This window comes from Rhipicephalus sanguineus, chromosome 1 (genome assembly GCF_013339695.2).
Source record: "Rhipicephalus sanguineus isolate Rsan-2018 chromosome 1, BIME_Rsan_1.4, whole genome shotgun sequence".
Classification (NCBI taxonomy): Eukaryota; Metazoa; Arthropoda; class Arachnida; order Ixodida; family Ixodidae; genus Rhipicephalus; species Rhipicephalus sanguineus.
The window spans coordinates 16,043,402-16,065,872 of record NC_051176.1 but is presented as its reverse complement, the minus strand read 5'-3'; the positions used below and the strand labels follow the sequence as shown (position 1 = coordinate 16,065,872).

The 22,471-nt window shown below is 47.3% G+C and overlaps 1 protein-coding gene across 1 annotated transcript in view; it reads left to right on the top strand.

Moving 5' to 3' along the window:
• The window catches only part of LOC119389632 (roquin-1), a 264,759-nt gene that overhangs the window by 80,188 nt on the left and 162,100 nt on the right, over window positions 1-22,471 (top strand). The window contains exon 7 of the mRNA XM_049412057.1: window positions 20,216-20,251. Coding sequence (XP_049268014.1) covers window positions 20,216-20,251 — 36 coding nt within the window. The remainder of the gene's footprint in view (window positions 1-20,215; window positions 20,252-22,471) is intronic.

Genomic DNA, 22,471 nt, shown 5'->3' with positions numbered 1-22,471 from the left:
CTATGCGATGGTCTTTTGCTTACGTTTTGAACTTGACTTGCCACAAAAATGGTGAAACGGCCATGCTTTCAGAGACTTGAGCGAAAAAATGTAACGAACCTTGCTGCGCTGGCTTGGCATTGCTGGTTTGCTACCCAGCAATCTCAGAGGCCACGCCTAACCTCATCAGCTGTTGAGCAGCGTTCGCAGGCAACCATAATGAGAGAAGTAGATGTACTAGTCACATTTCACTGCCATACACTAGCAGCAGCTCATCATTGCATTTTTTCTCATCTCTCTACTGTCTGGCACACAGTAGGCATGACATACGAGACTGCTACGATGCAGTGTTGAAAAGGTCATGTTTTGACCAGGCCTGGCTGTTGCAATCCCAGAGGCCACGCCCCAACCATCAACCTGCATAGCATGCTGCAGTGAGACCTTTTGATCTGATTGACGAGATGCTCGTAGTCTGGAGTACAGCTGAGACCACTTGTAGTGTAACCACATAGTGCACAACTGATTTACCCAATCGTGGGAATGTGTGTATATGTATACTGCCTATCATGCAGCCCCCTCAAGATGAGAGACTTGCTATAATGCAGCTGCCAAAAAATCCCATCGACAAACAATGTAGCGAGCACGTTTCTCAGCGATGGTGAGGAGAGCGACAAGGGTATTACAGAGGACGTGGGGCAAATGAATGAGAAGCGGAGGCAGAAAAATGCCTCAACAGTGCATTACAGGCATATAGAGTGAGGTGGTTGGCAAAGGAGCAGCCTTTGGGCCGGCTTGGCTGTGACCACTTAACAGCTGCGCATGCTCTCCATGGAATGCACGCAAGTGTCTGCACCAAATGCGCTTTCATTTGCTCTCGAAAAAATAAGTTGCGACCTCAACTCCACCATTAGTGTAGTCAGTATTTCACAAATTTAAGAGCTTTATGGTTTTATGACTCTAAATGTCTCCTTTTGCTACCGGTATGCCGGCTTACAAGCTTGGTAAGCTATTGCAGGATAATTACAGGCTTAACTCTCGTTACCACGCCTATGCAAATTGATCACCGGTGATCGATGCTTTGAATAGTCGATTTTGGCATGTTGAATTTGCTTCTCGTGCACCTAGCACCTCCTACTAGTTAGTCCATCCATTGAACTTTCAGAGTCATTTTGAATTTACCCGTTTTGGCAATATAGTCATTTTTGGCAGATTTTAGCATGAACCATTGTGTGTGTGTTGTTGGGAAAATGTGCCTTGGGGGGCTGACGAACGTTAGAGAAATGCGTGCCGCTCAGGGTTATGCTTCAGTAACACCAAAGTTCTGTAATCAAAATAGCTTTTGCAACTCAAATATCATATTATGGTGTCAGCTTCGCAATCTGACAGCGTTGAGCGGTAATAATTGCCTGAAATTTATGCCAGCTATTCACTAGAGAGCTGTTGTTTGGAGTCGAGGAAGATTTATTCTACCAAACATTATTTCTGAAGGTCCGCCACATGCATGACGTGTGGACGTGGCCTTTTGAGCCAGTTGCCAGCAGCTTCGGTTTCGCTTTTATTGTTATATCAGACACAGGGCCGCATCCCGTGTTACTAGTCGCTCCTATGGCGCCGTCTTGACGCGCGCATGGGTGCGCACCTGCACCGCGAGAAACGTGCACCGCTCGAAACCATCTTGCAAGCGCACCTGAGTTTAGTGACGACGAGCATTGAGTCCGAAGATGACAGCGCCTCAGCTTCAAGCTCTGATGGCGACGATGTTTTGCGTCCGCCTGAAACATCCGCCGCCGTTCAAGGGTTGGTTTCGTTTACGGCCTCAAGTGGTCTCCTCCGCCGCGCATGCGTAGCTGCTGATCTTTGTGCACAATCTTAGTGCTACTCTGGTTACGTGCGAGGTCCACACGTCGCTGGGACGTGATGCGCTGGCGCCGGATGCAAAACTTCTCCTAACAACAAGAAGGCTGCAGGAGCAGGTCTCGGCCCCGCACTGCAGAGCGGCACGAGACGTTTTAGGACTGCACGTGATTTCGTTCTTTTTTTTTTCAATACTATCTGCAAAAACGTGAATAAATATGCTTGGATGCATATTTTGGAATGCCAACCTATATGGAGAGAGGTGGCTCATGGAAAGAGCTGACGCAGACGAACTTGTGACGTTCATTGCACATCTGATGTATATAGGTGTTCACATTGCGGGCATCCATCTATATTGGAACACCAGCAGGCTATTCTCTTAAAAAAACAAGTTTATGTGAAAAGTGCACGAGTGCATCTGTGTCTCGTGAAAAACCAGAAAATGCTTCACCGCACAGCACGAGCAATGAAGCAGTACTTCGGTTCAGATTTTTTTGTATATTTTAACACAAACATTCTGTAGAACATTTATTATTTGGATACTATTCTTGGGTCATTTATCTTCAAAATGTATATTCTGAATTTTCTTTGTTCTGAGTCTTTTTGCGTATAGGGTGTTTTTTATTGCTCTGTTTATCAGCTGGCAACCAAAAGTTACACACTTTCAAAATTTTATACATTCCACAATATTTTTGTTGCTTTACAACTTATATTTTTTTTTTGAAAGACCATTTCATTATGCATAATTTGGTATGCTGCAATGCATACTGGAGTACTTTTTAAATTGGCAAGAACTTTCTTCCTGAGACATATGAAAAATAACCATTTTCTCGCGGTAACGAAAGAGTGAACTTGTTGCCCCGCTGTTAATAAGTGAGTCTGTATGTTCCTGTGAACCTGTTATTGCCTAGCGTAACGTAAAAGCCAAAATAGTATAGGTCGGCTCCCCCTGTCTGAGATGTATTGAAAATCACAAAAAAGAAGAGTACAGTCAAACCTCGTTACAACAAACACCACATTAACGAACTTTTAAGAAATCCCGTGCTGACTGCTTATAGTTTCAATGTAAAAATATTTCACTACTACGAACTTCAGAATAACGAACATTTCAGAATAACGATCGTTATTTAATTCCCGTGTCACCTTAACAACACCTCAGTACTACGAACTTATATCCCGAAATGCGAGGATTCTTAGATTTCAGTGTATCGGTCATGGCAGTCGGAGCTGTAAGCTAGCAGACGACGCAGCGCGAAGAGCGGACGCCCTCCCGTAAAAACCTGAGATGGCGCGGGAGAAGAATGCGGGCGGAGAACTCTTTTTTTTTTTTTTCCCTCCGTTGCAGAGGCGACGACGCATCAGGTTTTGTAAGCGGAGTGCCGGGGAACATGGGCTTTGAAAACCTGAGACGGTGCGAGAGAAGAAAAAAAAAGTACAAATAGCCACCGCTTTTATTTTTTCCTGCATCACGTTTTACTTGCTTGCTTTATCAGTTGTTGGCGTGCTGTCACCTGTATCAGTCTTCTGCGTATTTATTGTATTGGAAGTGCGTCCCGGCGTTCGCGTTGCCCTGAGCTCAACAACTCCTCCTATGGCGAAGAAGCAGAAGCAGTTTTCTTTGAGTGAGAAAGTAGACATTCTGTGTGAAATAAAAGGCGGGAAGAAACAAGTCATCGTGGCTAAAGAACGTGGAGTGGCGCGGTCGACGATCGCCACGATTCTCAAAGATAAAGGATTGCAGCGATGACATGGACGACGATGTCACGGTAGCACCCGAAGATCGCGATGAGTCCGTGTCGGCCACGGATGCGTTGGACTACTTGAGGCAACTCTGCATATTCATAGAAAAAAGCGGCACAGCGATCGAAGCGGCGCATAAAAATGTGGACGGTCTAGAATCGTTCGTGACGCAGAGTTTGTGCTGCACGCGTCAAAAAACGATCACAGGCTATTTCAAATAAACGTGCCTTGTCTGACGTTCACAAGTGCATTGTTGTGAGAAACGAGTTCAAGGACGTACCGTTGCAAAAGTAGGACGTTTGCATTACTGAAATTCTCTTGCTATGGTAAACTTTTGGGCTTTCATGATAACGACCTTTCAGAATAACGAACATTTTTCCGCGGTCCCCTGAAGTTCGTTATACTGAGATTTCACTGTACATGGAATGGCCAAAGTATCGAAAGGCACCCTTAGTTAGAAACAAATGCGATTTCAAATACTGCGCAGTTACAATGCCATTTACAGTAGAACCCCGCTGTTACGTTACTTTCTGTTGCATTTTCCCGGCTGTTATGTCATTTTCCGCCGGTCCCGGCATAGCTTCCATGGGATACAATGTATTAGGAACCCCGCTGTTACGTCATAACCGTGGGACCGTTCTCGTATGATGCGTCGCGAAGTGTGCTTCGAGCTGACAGAGTGACTACTGAAGAGAGTGGCCATGGTGACTTTTCAATCAGCTTGGCCTGCTTTGACCGTAAAATTAGCCGCACGAGAGGCGCAAGCGACAGGTACTTTCGGTTGATGCAAACAAAAGCATAGCCTTTGAGATCCGTATTGCAAGGATGGCGTCTATGGCTCATGAGAGCAAGGCCTTCGAGATTAGCATTTACTTTAGCAAAAGCATAGCCTTCGAGATTTGAGTTGCAAAGATGGCGTCTATGACGTAATTGCTTGCGAAAGCAAGGCCTTCGAGATTGGCTTCTGCCATCGCATTGGCGTAGACTCATCATCATCATTATTTGTCGGAGGAGCTGGTTGGAGTTCGTGGTCGGACTTGCCGCGCTGGTACAGTATAACCTCATTATAATGGATCCGTTTACAACAGATATTCGGATATTACATACCAATGTCCGGCATTATGCCGACCTCCGTATTTGTTCCATTGATTGAGCTTCGTTTACAACGGCTTCTGGTACAACGGACATTCGGATATAATTGACTAAAATGTCAGGCCGGCAGGTGGTCAGGACTCCTTTAGAGCAGACTTTTCTACCACGGACATACTAAATTCAATAACTTCCGACTTCAAACATCGCTTAGAATACTTTCGGGACGGGAACAGCGCGCCGCGGATATTGACGTACCGATTTAAGAACGAAGGCCGCCGACATCCGGTCTGTCAGTGATCAACTATGCCTAGCTGTAGCGACAAAAAATAGGCGCGCAGCGTGCTTGGTGTTGCGTTTTGGGATGCTGACGCGCGAAATTGCTAGCCGCTGCCACCGCTTCTCCGAGCGGTCGCTGCGCGGCGAGCTTGGCCGGGGGGTCCGCTGCCGATGTGCAAGATGCCCATCCGTGGTTCTGAGGAGCCAGCAGGCGATGCGATTCGTTGCTTGCGACGAAGGATATTGCGGCTTCTTCGCTTTCGCATGTCCGCTAGCGCGATGTTCTTGCCCGCAAAGTTCGGATTTGTCTCGTACGTCGGCAGCGCAGTTAGGTCTAGCCACGACATCGAGTAGAAAGCTCGGTTGCGATGTGCATGGCCGCGGTGCCCGATGTTTCAAATTACGTCATGCTTGATTGCGAGTACAAAGAGTTGTCCTGCGGTGGTCTAGCTCCGAAGTGCTGATAAGAAGAACCTCTAACAGCGGGTCCAACGAGTCAACGCTATTACAGTCGCACGTCTGCAATGTTCTACGCACGTCCGCGATTTTCGCGAAGAGTGCGCCGCGCTATCGTAATCTGGTGATTGAGCTTCCGCTTGCAGCTGCCAAACTAAAGCGTTCTAAATTATCGTCGACCCGTGAACACAGAATGAGTGCGAATGCGTCACTAAGTAGCGCAATTTTCGACAGCCACGACCTCGCGACGTACAAGCAGCAGACGACGATCCCGAAGTGAGCATCACGGCAGAAGCAGCCAATCGGAGGCCTTGAACTTCAAACATGCTTTTTGTACGCTTGTTACTGAATGGAGGAGCTAGCTGAAACAGAGAACTTGAACACGGAGAAATGCTCTTTATGATGAGTCCGAAATGGTGGCGCCCGGTTGCACCGTTGCCGAGCTATAACATTGAAAAACGTTTTTTTTTTTGCTTTTTCCGCAATTTTCGTCAAATCGGCAGATGCAAGAAAAAATTTATAGCACTTCTACGTAGTATTCAGTGAAGATATCTTGGAATCAGATAGAAAATGGGCTACAGAAACTGAAATTGCGATTTTCCAAAAATTGCATCTTTTTAGTTCCTTGTTAAAAGTAAGACCATGTTTGTGACTCCTAATTCTCTCCGGTTATAACGGACCCATTCAGCATTTACTTAAAAGTCTGTTGTAACAGTACTTGGATTTTACATACTCCCTTTACAACAGACGAAAATCCTCTTCACTATGAAGGTCTGTTGTAATGAGGTTATACTGTAGTGATTGCGTGTGCTTAGTTCTTTCACGCCTACAGCTGTTGGTGCTTAGAAAATCACGTTGATTACATGTCTGTGGATGACGCCGTCCCCAGCTCCGCGTTTCTATCCGTCGACTAGATCGTGGCTGACTGCGTCCATGGGTGTGTTACAATACTCACCGTGGACGGCTAAATGTACAGCTAAGTGGACAGGGGCCATCTTAAGTCCCATTCCAATTCTGACGTAGACGGCAAAATAGGCTGTGAAGCCTGTGTTCCAATTCTGGACAGCACTGTAGACAGGCTAGGCTGACAGCTTAGAAGACAGCGCCGAGCCCCGGTACTCTGAGAAATAGAATGCGCCTGGATGACGTTTGCGCGATGTGATGCCACCTCGCGTCGACAGCTGATAGCTAAGAAAGACATACGTAACTGCTATTCCCTTACCTTCATTCGTGTTCAAATCTATGAAAAATTGAACGTAGCTCCCATTGAGCACCTGGAAAAGCGTGTGCTTGTGTGCAGACAACCATACCGGTGAGATCAGAGCTATCCGAGCAGTTCGCTGAGCCGCCATCTTGTTTGGACAGCAAAGTAGCCTGGGCCTGTATTCTTAAACGATCGCAAAAGGCGATAGTATCGTGTTTTGCGATGTAGAATCTGACGCATTCAATAACTGAAGAAACACTTGCCTGTGATGTCATTGTTGCACTGGCCGTTGGTGTTACGAATGTTTCACAACACAGGAGTGAGCGTACCGTACGAGTGCAGAGCGACCCGAGTGCGGCGTTTGCGAGCGTATGCTGGCTTCTGCGCAGTGGCCAGGCTTGGCTGTGGCTACTTTAAATATAATAATAATATCTGGGGTTTAACGTCCCAAAACCACAATATGATTATGAGAGACGCAGTAGTGGAGAGCTCCGGAAATTTCGGCCACCTGGGGTTCTTTAACGTGCACCTAAATGTAAGTACACGGGCCTCAAACATTTTCGCCTCCATCGAAAATGCAGCCGCGGCGGCCGGGATTTGATCCCGCAACCTTCGGTCAGCAGTCGAGAATTGGAATGGGATTTAAGATGGCCGCTGTCCACTTAGCTGTCTATTTAGCCGTCTACGGTGAGTACAGTGTAGCCCGGTTATAACGAAGTTGGCGGGAATCTGAAATTACTTCGCTATAGCCGCTTTTTCGCTATGTCTGGACTCTAAAAAAAATCAAACATTATGCACACCAAGAAAAAAAATGTATTTACACTTTCTGAAAAAAGCGATCAAGGGTCCCTTGCACGAGTTTCGCGAGCGCGTGTTTCAGAACACGGTGTTCAACGTCCATCAGATCGCAACTGCCCGGTTCGGAGCACAAGTATGTACGCAGCGTGTCGACAGCTGCTCCGGTGGTCCCAGGCTGAGGCGTACCAATGTCGTCACCTTGCCGTCCGAGGAACTGCTATCTGCGGCCGTTCCCTTTTTGGAGATGCTAGCGGCGAGTTCATCGGTGATGAACTCCTCCGTTGCGACGAGGTCTTGATCCGCCAGGGCAAAGTCCATATAATCCAACCCGCTTGGGACAAGGCTTGCATCGCCCTCAGCCTCCCGCAGCTGGCCCAAGCTCGTCACTGCCGCGGCACCATCCGCTGCAGCAGCATCGATGTCTGCTTCTGCTGTTATTTCTTCGGCAGCACTGCTTCCCCGCAAAAAACCTGCTTTCTCACAGCAGTGAAGAATGGTCTCAGACTTCACGTCCCTCCAGGCTCCGCTTGCGAAAAATACTGCCTTTACTAACGGCACCTTCAGGTCGGCAGCGTTCTCGGCTGTACGGATGTCAATGAGCAGACGCTCGATGACACGGCGGCGATAATGCACTTTGAAGTTTGCTATCACTCCCTGGTCCATCGGCTGCATCTTGGCGGTTGTGTTCGGAGGCAGAAAAATTACCTCGACAGCGCTCAGATGTGCGTTAACATGGTGTGCATTGTCCACATTGTCCAGCAAGAGCAGCGCTTTGCACTTCTTGCTGACATTTCCTTATCAAAGTCTGTCAGCCACTTCCGGAATATCTCCCCTGTCATCCATGCCTTTATGTTGTGTGTGTACGCGACAGGCATTGACAGCACCATGGCGAAGCCCCGCGGTTTCTTGGGCTTGCCGATGACTAACAGCGGCCGCTTGTCGGAGCCGTCCATGTTCGTGCACACCAACACTGTGATGCGATTTTTGCTGTTTTTTCCCCCCACGCACTTGTCAGCTTTCGCCGCGGGAGTTTTTGCAGGCAACAGCTGAAAGAACAGACCCATTTCATCAGCGTTGTAAATACCTCTTATGGTGTATGTCTCAAGAATGCGGCTCCTGTGCTTCACCATCCAACGCTGGAGATCGTCCTCGTCAATGGATGCAGCTTCCCCGACAATGGACGTTCTTGGCATGAGCGTCTACAAATCATTTGTAGAGCACCGCTTCGACATCTCCGTAAGTGGCAGTGCGGATCTACTTCCGTTTAAAGTCCCTGAAAAAGCAGCTGCGGCAACGCCTCTAGGGTGTCCTCCGGGAAGCTACAGATTTTACCCGCAGTAGTGAAAACCTCTTCTTTCTGCTGTTCTGCCGGTGGTTGGCGCCACTGGCACAGTAGGTCGGCATCCTGAAGCATCCAGAACCACCGTACGAATTGACTCAAGCGCGGTCGACCACGCACCGTGCACCGATCAAGTAAACAACCCAGACGAGGACGAACAAGATGCCCCGCCACGGTGGTCTAGTGGTTATGGCGCTCGACTGCTGACCCAAAGGTCGCGGGATCGAATCCTGGCCGCGGTGGCTGCATTTTCGATGGTAGCGAAAATGTTTGAGGCCTGTGTACTTAGATTTAGGTGCACGTTAAAGAACCCCAGGAGGTCGAAATTTCCGGAGTCCTCTACTTCGGCGTCTCTCATAATCATATCATGGTTTTGGGACGTTAAACCCCAGATATGACGAGGACGAACAAGATGGCGCTCGGACAACCTTCTATAAAGCTAGTGCGCCACTCTAGCGATTTCTTAGCGCCGCCGAGTTTGCAGTGGCGCTGCCATCAGGATCGAGCACTTTTGCGTACTAAAAAATTATGTACCATACAATTTTATACTCTCGGACACCATGAAAAGACGCCACTTGCATCGGTATACATTACATTGCCGTACTTATCGCTATTAGGAGCTGGCTCGCCAGGTTTTTAAGCTGGGGCGAAGTCCCTCGTTGTAACCTGCATCCATCCATTCAAAGCGTCATGGAACGCGAAGAGGAACACTACGCGCGTCGTGTCTTCCCTCTAGCCTGGCCGTTAACTCTCACAGGGCGAGCGGGGAACGCGGTCGACAGCCAGGCAAGCGTCGGACAGCTATTTTTAGGGCCACTTTGTCGTGCGCGTGTCAAGGGCAGTTTTCAAATTGAAAGAACATTAGGAGCGTTGCGTCGACAATGGAGAATCAGACTTTCTTAGATATTTCTTGTATATATACTTCATCAATGTGTATATAATTGTAAATTGTGTATATAGTTCACCAAAATTGTAAATTAATCAAACCTTGTGTATTATATGTAATATATAACACCGTGTGACACGTCTTCATATGATGGTAGTGGACTTGTACGGAAGGTTCACGGGTTTTCCCGATCTTCTCCGAGCCAGCTCCTGAATCACCATTCACTTCATGGATATGGCATGATATTTTTTTTATACCTTTTATTTCGCGGACTTTTCCAACTGCGTCACTTAGAACTGCAGCGCCCACGGGCGCTCTAGCGGAAGAATTGCACAAGTCCTCCCTTTCCTGCCAAGAGCCATGCTCTGCGAGCTTTGCAGCTCAACCAACTTCAACTGCAATCTACAAAGCGCACGAGTGAGGAGGTGCCTGTACACTGACACGAATGGCGCTACTTTAGTTATTTTTCAGGGGCTTTACTTCCGTTCACCGCTGCCAACGTCGTCGTCTAAGACAGCATCAATTTTGCTTGCATTTTTTATGATTGTCACCAAAGTCGACTGTGCTATGCCGTACTTCCACGCAATGTCGGTCTTCTTAATATTCTGCCGAACTTCATCCAAAACGGCACGTTTCACTTTTAGAGAGAGCACTTTTCGTTTGGTCGTCGATGAGGCGGTCGTTCCGGGTATGGCTTGACTCGACATTGTCGTAAAGTTCGCCGATGCACATGGGCAGGCCTAGCTGCAACTGCGGCAAGTCCAAGCGCGCTGCGATAATCCGCTTTTGACCAGTGGGACAAGTCGAGCGAACGAATGCTTCTGCTGCTCAGCCGGGGTCAAGTCTAAGTGCGCTGCGATAATCCGCTTTTCACCTGTGAACAGAGACACAGCACAAGATGTGCGAACGGCTGCTTCTGCTGCTAAGACTGAACTGACTGAACGCCACGAAAGAAAGAACGGCTTTGTGTGCGACAGGTTTGCGCGGAGCTGCTGGCGGAGCGCCGCCGCCGCAGCCAGGCTTAGGCAAGCCTAGAGTTGGTGGTGCCATGCTGTGGAAGAAAAGCAATTTAGGAGCGCACCAACTTGCTTCGCTTTTTCACCAAAATGAGGCGCCACAAGTGGAACCGGTCTAAAGCGGCCACAAAGTTTCTGAAGCTGCCCCCACGACGTCCTCTCTGAAGAGAGGAGTACGCCGTGAAACGAGATAAGATCACGACGGTCGGCCCGCCTGGCACTGGAAAAAAGAATCGGAAGCGTTCGCGAGACGGCTATCGGGCGACCGTGTGGTGCGGTGAAGCAAGCTTTCGCAGGGAGCCGAGAGGGGTGAAGCGGCTGCCGGGAGCCAAGAATTGGCGGTTTTTCGGCCTAGTTGATTCACAAGAAAGCTCAAAACGTGGTTTGTTGGTTTTTTTTTGTTGTTCTCGACAAAAAAACTTCACTATATCCGCTGAGTCGCATTTTTTCACTTCGTTAAAAGTGAACTTAAAAGGCATTGAAAATGAGGAAATCGGGATGGGAAATCAAGATCACTTCGTTATAACCGCTATTTCGCTGTAAGTGGGTTCATTATAAATGGGTTACATTGTATTGAAATACACTCATAGACAGCTTTGAGAAGACGGCATTGGAGACAAAAACAATGGGTGTGTTCCAGTACTCACCGTAGATGGCTAAATAGACAGCTAAGTGGACAGCGGCCATCTTAAGTCCCATTCCAATTCCCACGTAACCGGTATAATAGACAGCTTCGAGAAGACTGCATCGGAGACAAAAACGATGCAGACTACTTTGCTGTCTACACAAGATGGCGGCTCAGTGAAATCCTCGGATAGCTCGGCTCTTGCCGGTATGGTCACCTGCTCACAAGCAGACGCTTTTCCAAGCGCTCAATGTGAGCTAAGTTCACTTTTTCATAGATCTGAACACGAAAGAAGTTAAAGAAATAACAATTATGTTTGTTTTCCTTAGCATCCTCTTCTAGACTAGAGGTGGCGTCACGTCGTGTAGACATCATGCAGACGCGTTCCATTTCACGGACAACATGGCCTCGCTGCCGTCTTCTAAGCTGTCAGCGTAGACTGTCTACGATGCTGTTGAGAATTGGAACGCAGCCAATGTGTGCACCAGTGGGGCTCTTCGATTTTCCACTTCAGACTACACGCGGGCTGCCAGAGCCAGCCAGAGCGCGTTCGTTATTCTCGGAAGTGCCCCCCGCACGAGGCACTTCCGGTCAGCGTTCGTTTTTCCTGTTTTTCGGCTCTTGCGTTTCCCGTCTCTTACGTTTATTTCCTACAGTCCCTTCAAAAAGCGGGCTTCTACTGTACAGTTAAACCTGGATATGACTAAATTGACAAATTCCCCCAAAAATTCGTGACAGATTTTCTTTATATGCAGTTCCAGAACGAAAATTCTGTAAAGAAACGTACAAATTAAGCAGAAGGGGAGGCAGATGTAACCCAAAACATTTATTTAGCGGCAAAAACACTGCGTCCTTTTGCTCGATTGCTTGTTTGTGAGGAATGGCAATGCTGGACATTCGTAGCACAACACTGCTCCGTCATCGTCTGGCCTCCGAGATTGGCTCTGCGAGCTAATCACGGAGTTCACGGTCTAGCAAGATGGCAAAGTGCGCGACGAATTGACCTCCGAAGATTCGTCGTTGTCTCAGACCGTTTCCACGAGCGCCTAATCTGACATCTCCTTGGTGGTGATGGCGCAGTCCTCCGAAAAATATAAAGCATCGCAAAGCTGCATGTCGGGAGCTGCTCCATACGCGTACAGTGAAACCGCGCACTCGTGCATGGCATCGAAAACGAAGAGCGAATGACACGGATACCATGGAATATTAGGAAAAGCGCTGACCATATGTGGTGCGGCCGCGCATATGCGGCGCGATCTCGAAGTGTAACGACATGGAGCAAGAATGTTGTTTTTTTAGTGGCGTCACCTGGTGTCACGTTGACAAAGTGCAGTTCAGAGACTTTGTAACAACCGAAGAGTGGCGCTGCCAACACAAAAGCCGTTTCTAAAGAAAGCTGCCGTGGCGGTGCAGTCCAGGAACTATATTCCAGGGACCCTAGTGGCGGCACCCGCGAGCGGCTTTTAAAGGGAGGGCAGAAGGGCACGCCCGTGGCGGCAAGAATGCCAGGGGTGAAGGCCTGCCTGTGCACACCCGCAGGCACAAACAGCGCTCTTAGTCACTGGGACTTCAAGCGCGCCGTGCACGCCGCCGCCACTTCGTGCTCCGTTAGCGGGCCAACCGCAGAAAATGCATGTGGCTTCTGCTCGTGCCAAAATGAGAAAATTCAGGGAAAAGTCCCCAGGTTGTCGGCAGCCAAAATTCGTTATATCAAAGGTGTTGCCCGATGCCACTTTGTTATATAGAGGTCACAACTACATGTGCTTCTTAGTGACATCTTTTAGCCGCGAAAGAGCACAACACAAAGGAAAGAAACACACAACGACAGGACGGGCGGCACTTCCAACTGAATTAGACTGAGCGCAAACCCAGAAATTTCTGGGTTTGCGCTCAGTCTAATTCAGTTGGAAGTGCCGCCCGTCCTGTCGTTGTGTGTTTCTTTCCTTTGTGTTGTGCTCTTTCACGGCTAAAAGATGTCACTAAGCAAGTACCAACTAGGCCAACAAACAGTCTTGTTAATACATGTGCTTCTATGGAGTAACGGCGGCGAATAGAAAAACTTCGTAATATCGAGGAATTCGTTGTATGAAGGTTCATTATAGGCAGGTTTAACTGTATTTACATGCTGGTTCCACATGCCAGAAGGCCAAAAGAGTTTAGTAAAACTTCGCAGCCATGATAGTGAGCCTTGAAATTTTGCCTTCGTAAGTGCAACAGCATGTGCTTTCTCGACAGTGTTAATTTGGATACCGTCAAAAGTCACCAGTAGCGATCTCGAAGGCAGCTCCCCCAATAAACTCCGCAGCCTTCACCTCCAGCACTAAATACACTGCGGTCCGGCACCTAAATGTTTTCTTCGCCTGTAGCGAATGCTTTTCACAGACACACTATGCTCCGCAAGCTTCCATGAACTCTAATGCTATTCCCTTGAATGCTGCGGTGAACTGTCATTGGCCTCCACGCACTTCCACAGAAAAGCAGCCTGGAGCCCAAATAGACTCGCAAGAGAGCAGCAAGAATGCAATATGGGGTCGCCCTGTAACGAGCTGTATATGGCGAGACAGAGCTCTAAACGACGTGCTCGTGTTTGTGTGAAAAGAACCACGATGACTTAACCGTCATCGGGACAATAACGAGGCCGTTTATGCAATCACACCAAAAAATGTATTTACAAAAGACTAGAAAGGTCTAATAATAAATGAAGTAAGAAAAAATTAACAAATGCTTGGAATGCTGGAGTAAGAGTCACAATGGCATAGTACAAAAAATCAGAAAGAGTTCACCGGAGAGGAAAGCAGTGGTCAAGTCCCGGCGGCAAACTCGACGCTGGGAAGGGACGGCCGACGCTGGGGCAGAACGGTGCGTCCGATGACAGCCGCAGCCAAGAACGCGGCTCACTGCGGAGGTCGTTGACCTGGAGCCCGCAAGGCGTTTGCCCTGCCCATCTCGAACGCTGGCCGGCGCTCGCTGCCGTAGATGCCGGACTTGCCTGGCGGAAACGTCCTGGCGACGTTTCACCCACGCCAGGCCCGAAGCGCAAGGACGACTGGTATGGTCCCAGGTGGGAGCCTGCTGAGACCTCGAGTCCGCAACCCGACGGGTCACTGCTCCCACGCCCTGGTTCTTCGACCTCCAGTCGCCTCTGCCTCACTTCTTCCCCTTCTACTTCGAACCAACACGTTCCCCGATTTTCGTGCGTCGTCTTCTTCGATGGCCTCTGTGGCGCGCACTTCAAACACGATTACGCCACTTCGCCTCACGCACGGCCACTTCAGTTATCACACATGCCCCTCCTTCGGGAAAAGTTTTTTTTTTTTGAAAAAAAAACTTTGTAGCTACGTCGTAGTCGCAATCACCACTTGTCCGCACAAGACCACTGCACTGTCATGGTGAACACACGTCCGCAAGAAGTCCACAAGAAATGTTCGAATACACACTAAGAAAAAACAACATTGTAACATTTCCGTGCAAGCTTATGTTACAACCTACTCATGAGGTCGGCTCCTACATTCTTTGAGCCTCTAATATGTTGAATGACAAAAGAATACTCCTGTATAGCCAAACTCCACCTGAGTACACCACACATTTCTTACACATTTACCCAGTCATGCGAAAAACTACATCACGTCACACTTTGCATTGCATGCCAATTCATAAACTAAAATATTTACAAGAAATGCAACTCCGTTGTCCGCGGTCAAAATCCCAAAATGGCAGCCAGTTAATAAATTTGGTGCTCAAGTGATGGCATCCCAGACGAGACGACTGACATACTTCTGCCATATAGAGCAAAGCAATGTAGACGCTTGGACGCATTTCTGGCCAGACGCCTGTCTGTAAATCTGCATGGAAATACTCGGACGCCCTGCCAATTCACCATCCTCAACAGAACAACGATCGGAATGCAACTGACGACGTCGTCTCTCCACGCAACGCGTCAGAAGCGTTCGAGCGAGTTCTTCTGGCGAGCCAACACTTGGCCTTGGGTGATAGGCCGTCAGTGCACCTAATGTCTCAGAGGAAGTGCCTTCTGCACCCGTAGATGCCACAGAAGACACCTGGAGTTCCTCGCTCCTCAAAACGTAATGCACAGGCAATATGCTCGTATTTTCCGGCTCACCTTCTACAGACTGAGCGCTGAATATAACGCTATTGGCCTTTCCATTTTGGCCATCCTGCGCGACCATATCATCATATACGGACAACCGTACTTTACTCGCTGTTCCGTCCACTTGGACCTGTACTTTCTCACTCCATTCCGTCTCTTTTGGACACACCGCATGTGTCTCGACATGAGAAGTTAATCGCTCTCCCTTTACAAGCGAGTTCTTCGCATGGTTTTTGACCATGCTTGTGGCCCCTGTTACCCCATACAAAGGTACACATGAATCGGCGGCCACCACCTCGGAGCTTTCTTTGCGAAAATCGCCGTCGTTATCCAGGTCAACCTTTAACACACCTTCCATGGAGTTATTCGGAGACAATCTTACTTCATTAAATGTGCTTAGCCTCTCAGAGGTTCTAACGCACATCTTATTCAGACTGCAACTGTCCTGCTCTATGTTTTCGAAGTTGTCCTCCGCCTCATTAAGCTCAGCAACAACGTTACCTTCTTGACTGCCCACCTCTCTGCATTCCTCTATCTGAGCCCCTGGCTCTAAAGAAAGGGAATGGCGAGGTACGATGCTGCCGCTAAAGAGAGACACTGATTCGCTCCTGTCGGCCCTGCCTTCGGAGCACACATCTAGCATCTGCGCATTTGATCCCAGTAATGAAAATTCCTCCCGCGACCCCCTACTTGCTCGTCGCGTCGTTTCAATCTCCGCCAGTTTAAGCCTTAACTGCAGCGTTCTCCGTTTCAGCTCTTGAAGTTCTCTTTCCTTCTTTCTCATTTCTCTTTCGAACTCCATCTGCTCGATCCTGTCCTTTACTTCCTCAGCCCTCTCTTCACGAATTCGCCTCTCGCGTTCCTCGCACCATGCCACCAGTTCCTCGCCTTCTAGACCCATGCGCAATGCCAGTTTCACTAGATCCGAACTCATCTTTGATCGGTCTTCTATACTCTTAGCGAAATGCACTAACTCCTGCGACTAATAATGCAATAAACGGCTTCGTCCTGTCGCCTTGGACGCCAATGTAACGAGCTGTATATGGCGAGACAGAGCTCTAGACAGACGTGCTCGTGTTTGTGTGAAAAGAACCACGATGACTTAACCGTCATCGGGACAATAACGAGGCCGTTTATGCAATCACACCAAAAAATGTATTTACAAAAGACTAGAAAGGTCTAATAATAAATGAAGTAAGAAAAAATTAACAAATGCTTGGAATGCTGGAGTAAGAGTCAGAAGGGCATAGTACAAAAAATCAGAAAGAGTTCACCGGAGAGGAAAGCGGTGGTCAAGTCCCGGCGGCAAACTCGACGCTGGGAAGGGACAGCCGACGCTGGGGTAGAACGGTGCGTCCGATGACAGCCGCAGCCAAGAACGCGGCTCACTGCGGAGGTCGTTGACCTGGAGCCCGCAAGGCGTTTGCCCTGCCCATCTCGAACGCTGGCCGGCGCTCGCTGCCGTAGATGCTGGACTTGCCTGGCGAAAACGTCCTGGCGACGTTTCACCCACGCCAGGCCCGAAGCGCAAGGACGACTGGTATGGTCCCAGGTGGGAGCCTGCTGAGACCTCGAGTCCGCAACCCGACGGGTCACTGCTCCCACGCCCTGGTTCTTCGACCTCCAGTCGCCTCTGCCTCACTTCTTCCCCTTCTACTTCGAACCAACACGTTCCCCGATTTTCGTGCGTCTTCTTCGATGGCCTCTGTGGCGCGCACTTCAAACACGATTACGCCACTTCGCCTCACGCACGGCCACTTCAGTTATCACACGCCCCACAGCAGGTGGTAAACAAAGCGACACTGATGATGGTTATGGCAGGTGAAGGCAGAAAGCTTTGCTGCAAGTTATGAATATATCAGATGGGGGTCGACTTTATATTGCTGTATTCTGATTATTACTGTAAATGCTTTAGAGTGTGTAGTGGGTAAGCATTTGCATTGCAGATTGTTTTTAGTAGCCCTGGAGAGCATTCATATTATTGAAGATCGCTGTACTTAAGGCAAAGGCTTGGGTTAAAAAAAAAAATTGCCGCAGCCTTATCAACTGAAATCGCATCATTAGGAGTATCGCCGATATGTACACTGGAGAGGGCATTGCAAATGTTTAGTGCCGAGCATAGCGATATCTTTTTTTTTTCTTTACATTGTCGCGTTTCAAATGCCATGTTTTAAGGGAGACCCTTTGTGCACTAGTTAGGGAATGTCTCAGTTGATTTCATGCCCACAGTTATTAACATCGTTGCTCTTTAACCACACTTATTAGTTCTGACGAAAGAAATGTACAATAATTGGTGGGCTTGTGCGGCTATCACTTTTCTTGCACAAAACGAACGGTAATTATTGTGGAGTAATTTCAAAAGGAATTCGAATACTAGCAGCAGAATTTGAATAGTAGGCCATACTTGGCCTATATAACAAGCTTTTAAAGTTAAGAAAAAAATAGATTGGAGTGCAGGTAATATGGAAACTTAACCTTGAAGTTTGACTTCTCGGCAGTTGGAATTTCCACTGTATAAGTGGTTTACAGCGGTAAAAATATCACTATTCGTTCTTTTCGAATACTTTCGAAAGTTCAGACCTTTGCTTTTCGGGTTGAAGTGAATTCGAACGCTGTAGTATCCATTCAAATAGTCGAAGCACTCGAATATTCGCAAAGGCCTAATTTGTTGCTTTTGGATGTCAAGTGATGTAAATTAATTTGATTTTAATTTTATTTTGCTGGAGAAATTCTTCATTAGTTTTGCACTGTGCAGCTTTTGTTCAGTATGTGTTGTATTCAACAGCAGCAGGTTGATCCCAAGCAACCACTAGCTGTCATTGCAGAACCTGTACACATAATCCTGAAAGAGGGCAGCCGTTAGCACGGTTAACTTGAACGCTCTGCCATGTGGCCTCAATTGGCTTCGACTGACGCCAGTGCCGCCAAGCGTTGGACACGGTATGTTTGCAGCAGCTAATGATAGATGGAGCGCGGGTCAATTTCACTGGTCACTTTGCTTCTCTTCTACCTGACCGGCGTGTCGAACACACTCACTGAGGCCCATTTTCGCCGCGTTTCGCTTGTGGCTATGTTCTCACGCACGCTCATGAAATTCGTTGCCGTATGCTTATCTCTGCAATGAACCATTGCATGTGACAGCTCACGTGCCGAGATAAGCATACGGCAACGAATTTCGTTGGGCGCGCAGCATGCGGCCACGAGTGAAACGTGGCGAAACCGAGCCTGCCAAGTGAGTCTATTCAACCCGCTGGTCAGGCAGAAGAGAAACTGAAATTTTCCAGTGAAATTGACCCACGCTCCATCTATCGTTCGCTGTGGCAAACATATCGTGTCCAACGCTTGGCGGCGCTGGCGTCAGTCGAAGCCAGTTGAGGCTACGCGGCGGAGCGTTCAAGTTAACCGTGCTGAAGTCTGTGTATTCGAAATGAGGCTTTCTCAAGTCAGCGCCATCAAACGGGTGTGGTCTTGTACGCTCATTACTTGGCAGGGGAGATGCGTATCCCCATTAGCCAGCCAAATTCTAAAATGGGCTGCCACTTATCCAACCCCGAAAGGTATAATTTGGGCTCCTGGCCATCAGGGCTTATGAGGTAATGAGGCCACTGATGCGGCCGCCCGAGCGTTCACCTACCGGGCTCCTGACCTCAGCTCTTACGACTCAGAGGCCAATAAACCACTGCTGCAGTTCATAGAAATTATTTCATATTATCATGACACTCACTGCCTTTTCCCGGCTCCTGCAAAGGGGCTGAGTAAGGCGGAGGAGCGAATTCTAAGGTGCCTGCAGACAGGTACTCGACTCTGTCCTGCAGTTATGAAACATTTCGATCTGAACACGGATGGGCGATGCCCGCTCAGTGGGAAGACCTGTGGTATCTTCCACATGGTGTGGGCACGTACAAAAAATCCTGAGAGGCTGCCCTCCTCAGCTGCTCCTCGCTAGAGTCTCAATGGGCTCTGGCAAGATGTGGCCTCGTCGTGCAGTGTCCTGGACTAGGGATGCCGACCATGTAGCGGGGTCATGCTTTGACCCCCAAACTCTTTTTGCGATAAATGTTTTCCTCTCCTTGTGTATCTTTCATCAATAATGTTCATCTTTTTCACATGCCTTTCCTTGCAATATTGCTGCACCCACAGGTCAGACACGGCATGCGTGCTATCGCCGTGACATAGCATCCTGATGGGAAAGTGCTCAACGCACAGTTTTCAAGAGAGCAAACGCAAGGAAGCCAGATAGCAATTATCATTGTGGGACTCCCCAAAAATACCACTTTTTTTTCAAGGTCAAGTCAAAGTCAACGGTGATTAGTATTGAATAATTTCAAAGCAGATTGGAATAGTAGCGGGATTTGAATAGTAGTAGGGTGCAAGTTACTAGTGATAAAATACGTTACGTTTTAAAATTTGCCATATTTGGCCTATATAAGCCCATATAGCACGTTTTTCAACTGTGTATGCTATGTAAACTTAACCTTGAAGTGTGACGTCTTGGAAGTGTGGATTTTCTCTGAATGGGTAGTTTCACGGCACAGCAGCCTCACGATGCAGTGAAACCACCTTTTCAGCTGCATTACATGCAGTAAAATATTACTATTCGTTCATTTGAGATGCTTGAAAAGTTTGAAAAATTGGAATAGGTGTCAAAGTGAATTTGAATACTGTAATATACATTCGAATATTTTAAGAACTTGAATATGCACACAAGCCTAATAATCAGTTTTTCGTCTCTTCTTTGAACTGTTGAATTCAAGTGCTGTGTGTGGCAAATGACTGTGGCATGACAAAATCGCAGCTGCTTACATTTTCTTGTTTTTTTCTTTTTGTGTTGCAATTAAACAGAAAACCACCTTGTGTCCGACAAAACCGGTACAGAAAGTAAGTTGTGTAACCTGGTGAGCTACCGAAGCTCAGTGGTTATGTTGTTTGGTTTTATGTGATGCTGAGTAGCAAGTGTACGGTACAACACCGAGCATAGCTTTCCAAACTCAAGTGCTTGGCTTGGCCTGTGGTTTGGTCACGGTAGACAGTGAGTGGATATTGGACTGGACTAGGTCAATCCAAGACACGGCAACCATTATGTTCTGCCAACAAAAGCGTAGCCTTTGAGATGGACAATTGTAACATGTGGAGTCAGCCGTTGCTGCTGCAGTTGTAGCCAGCACAGGCAACCTAACAAAATGTGAAAAACACAGTCAGCTTGTCATGGCATTTGATGTTGCATTTCATCAGGCAGCTCAAGTCTGAAAAATTGGGATGAGCACACCATACGGTGTCCAAGCTATCAGTCATACATTACTTCAGTGGGACGACTGATGCTGCCACCAAATTGTCCCAATAAGCAAGCATGTCCAAATTTTCAGCACTCAAATAGTTCATTGGCGACTAACAAATTAGTAAAATTGCCAATTTACATATTGAAATATTTTCAAATGGAAATTCGGCCTTTTGTGCAAAAATACAGGCATATTCCTTTTCACATGGAAGGTACCACAAAAATGTGCAGATTATGTGACAGTACGAAAAAGAGTAGCTTCAATAACTTAAAATAATACCAATCTTGTTTTTTTTGTAGCAGGTGATGCACGCACTAATCGCTCAAAGCAGGTGGCGCTGTGTAGTAGCTGGTCTTGCATTCCACTGAAGGGGCAGCAGATTGCTGTATAAATGCACACAAATGAATCAGAGAAAGCCGTCCACTCTATCGCCCTGTCATAATTGATGAAATGTGCCTTGGTATTGCCACCGTGCTCCGTGGCACGGCCATGAGAGCTGGAATTTTTTTCTGCACTTGGTGTGTTGTCTTGGCCTCTTCTTTTACAGCGCATGTCATGGTGGTGATTAGGATGAGTTAGAGCACACAGAGATCTGAAAGGTTCCGATCAGCTGAACGGAAACAAGTAAAAGAAAAATGAGAACACCATGAAGTTGCAGTACGTTGGTCGTCGACCATGTGAGGAAAAGTGACCTTTTAAGAGTAGCTTTTTGTCCATACTAAGAAGAGTTTGCAGCCTGAATGGAAGTTACTATTCAAAATGCAGTGCAAAAGAAAAAGCTTTGGGTTGGTGTGTACCACTACTATTATGACACGCAGAAACACCGCCGTGAAATGCAGAAACGCTGTTATTAGACAACTGCCAAACTAAATAGAATTAAATTGCTCTGAAGACAAAGCCGAATTCTGCCAAGCATTGGAAGCACAGTTTTTATTTAAGGGGGGACACTCAGTTTTCTGAATATAGTATTTTTATAACATAGAGGCACTACCGCAAGTGCTGACCAAGTTTCTTACATCTTGGATTGATATTTCAGCCCCAACAGCAACTTATATCACCAAGACAAGCTATATTTCGATTGAGAAAAAGCACGAAAAATGGGCTCTTTTATTGACATGCTGCTCTGAATGACGTATGCTGCAGCAGTAGGCATGCAGGTTATGTCCCTGGTGGCGACTAATCATCTAACAAAAATATTTCAATGTCTTCTATTTTATGTGGTTCAATATGAGCTTTATCTGTTTTCTTGCGTTTTCTCAAAACAAGCTTTTACTCACCCCGCTAGTTTGGTGCGGCAATTGCTCAAGCTCTAGAATAGCTACAGCTGTAACGTTTTTTGCTGTATGAAGCTAAATGCATAAAGATTGAAATGCTGCAAGCAGATTCTTCCTTTTCTTCTTCTATAATTTTTTAACCTGCCTTTGTTCTTCACATCGCTAGTAGCTGTACTGTAAACGCTAAACTTCAATGGGCTGCTAAATTGCCAATTGTTGTTGGATTTGAAAACTGCTTGCAGCAGTTCAATTCTTATTCATTCTGCTTTCCACTCATGCATTAAACATAACTTTCTGCCCAGCTTTTTATTATCTATTGCCTCACCAAATAATAGTAATTTACATTTAATTATCTCAATCATTATTTCAGCCAAAGAAGAAATTTCTGCACCTTTATAATCAGGACAAAAAAGTACATATATATCAGTGCTTTTTAATTGAATCTTATCAGAAAATGGACGACATAGCCCCAGGTACCATGACGGTAGCCTGGGCTAGTTGGTGATTTGGAATAGACATATTTCCACAGTGCAAAATGAGTGAGAACA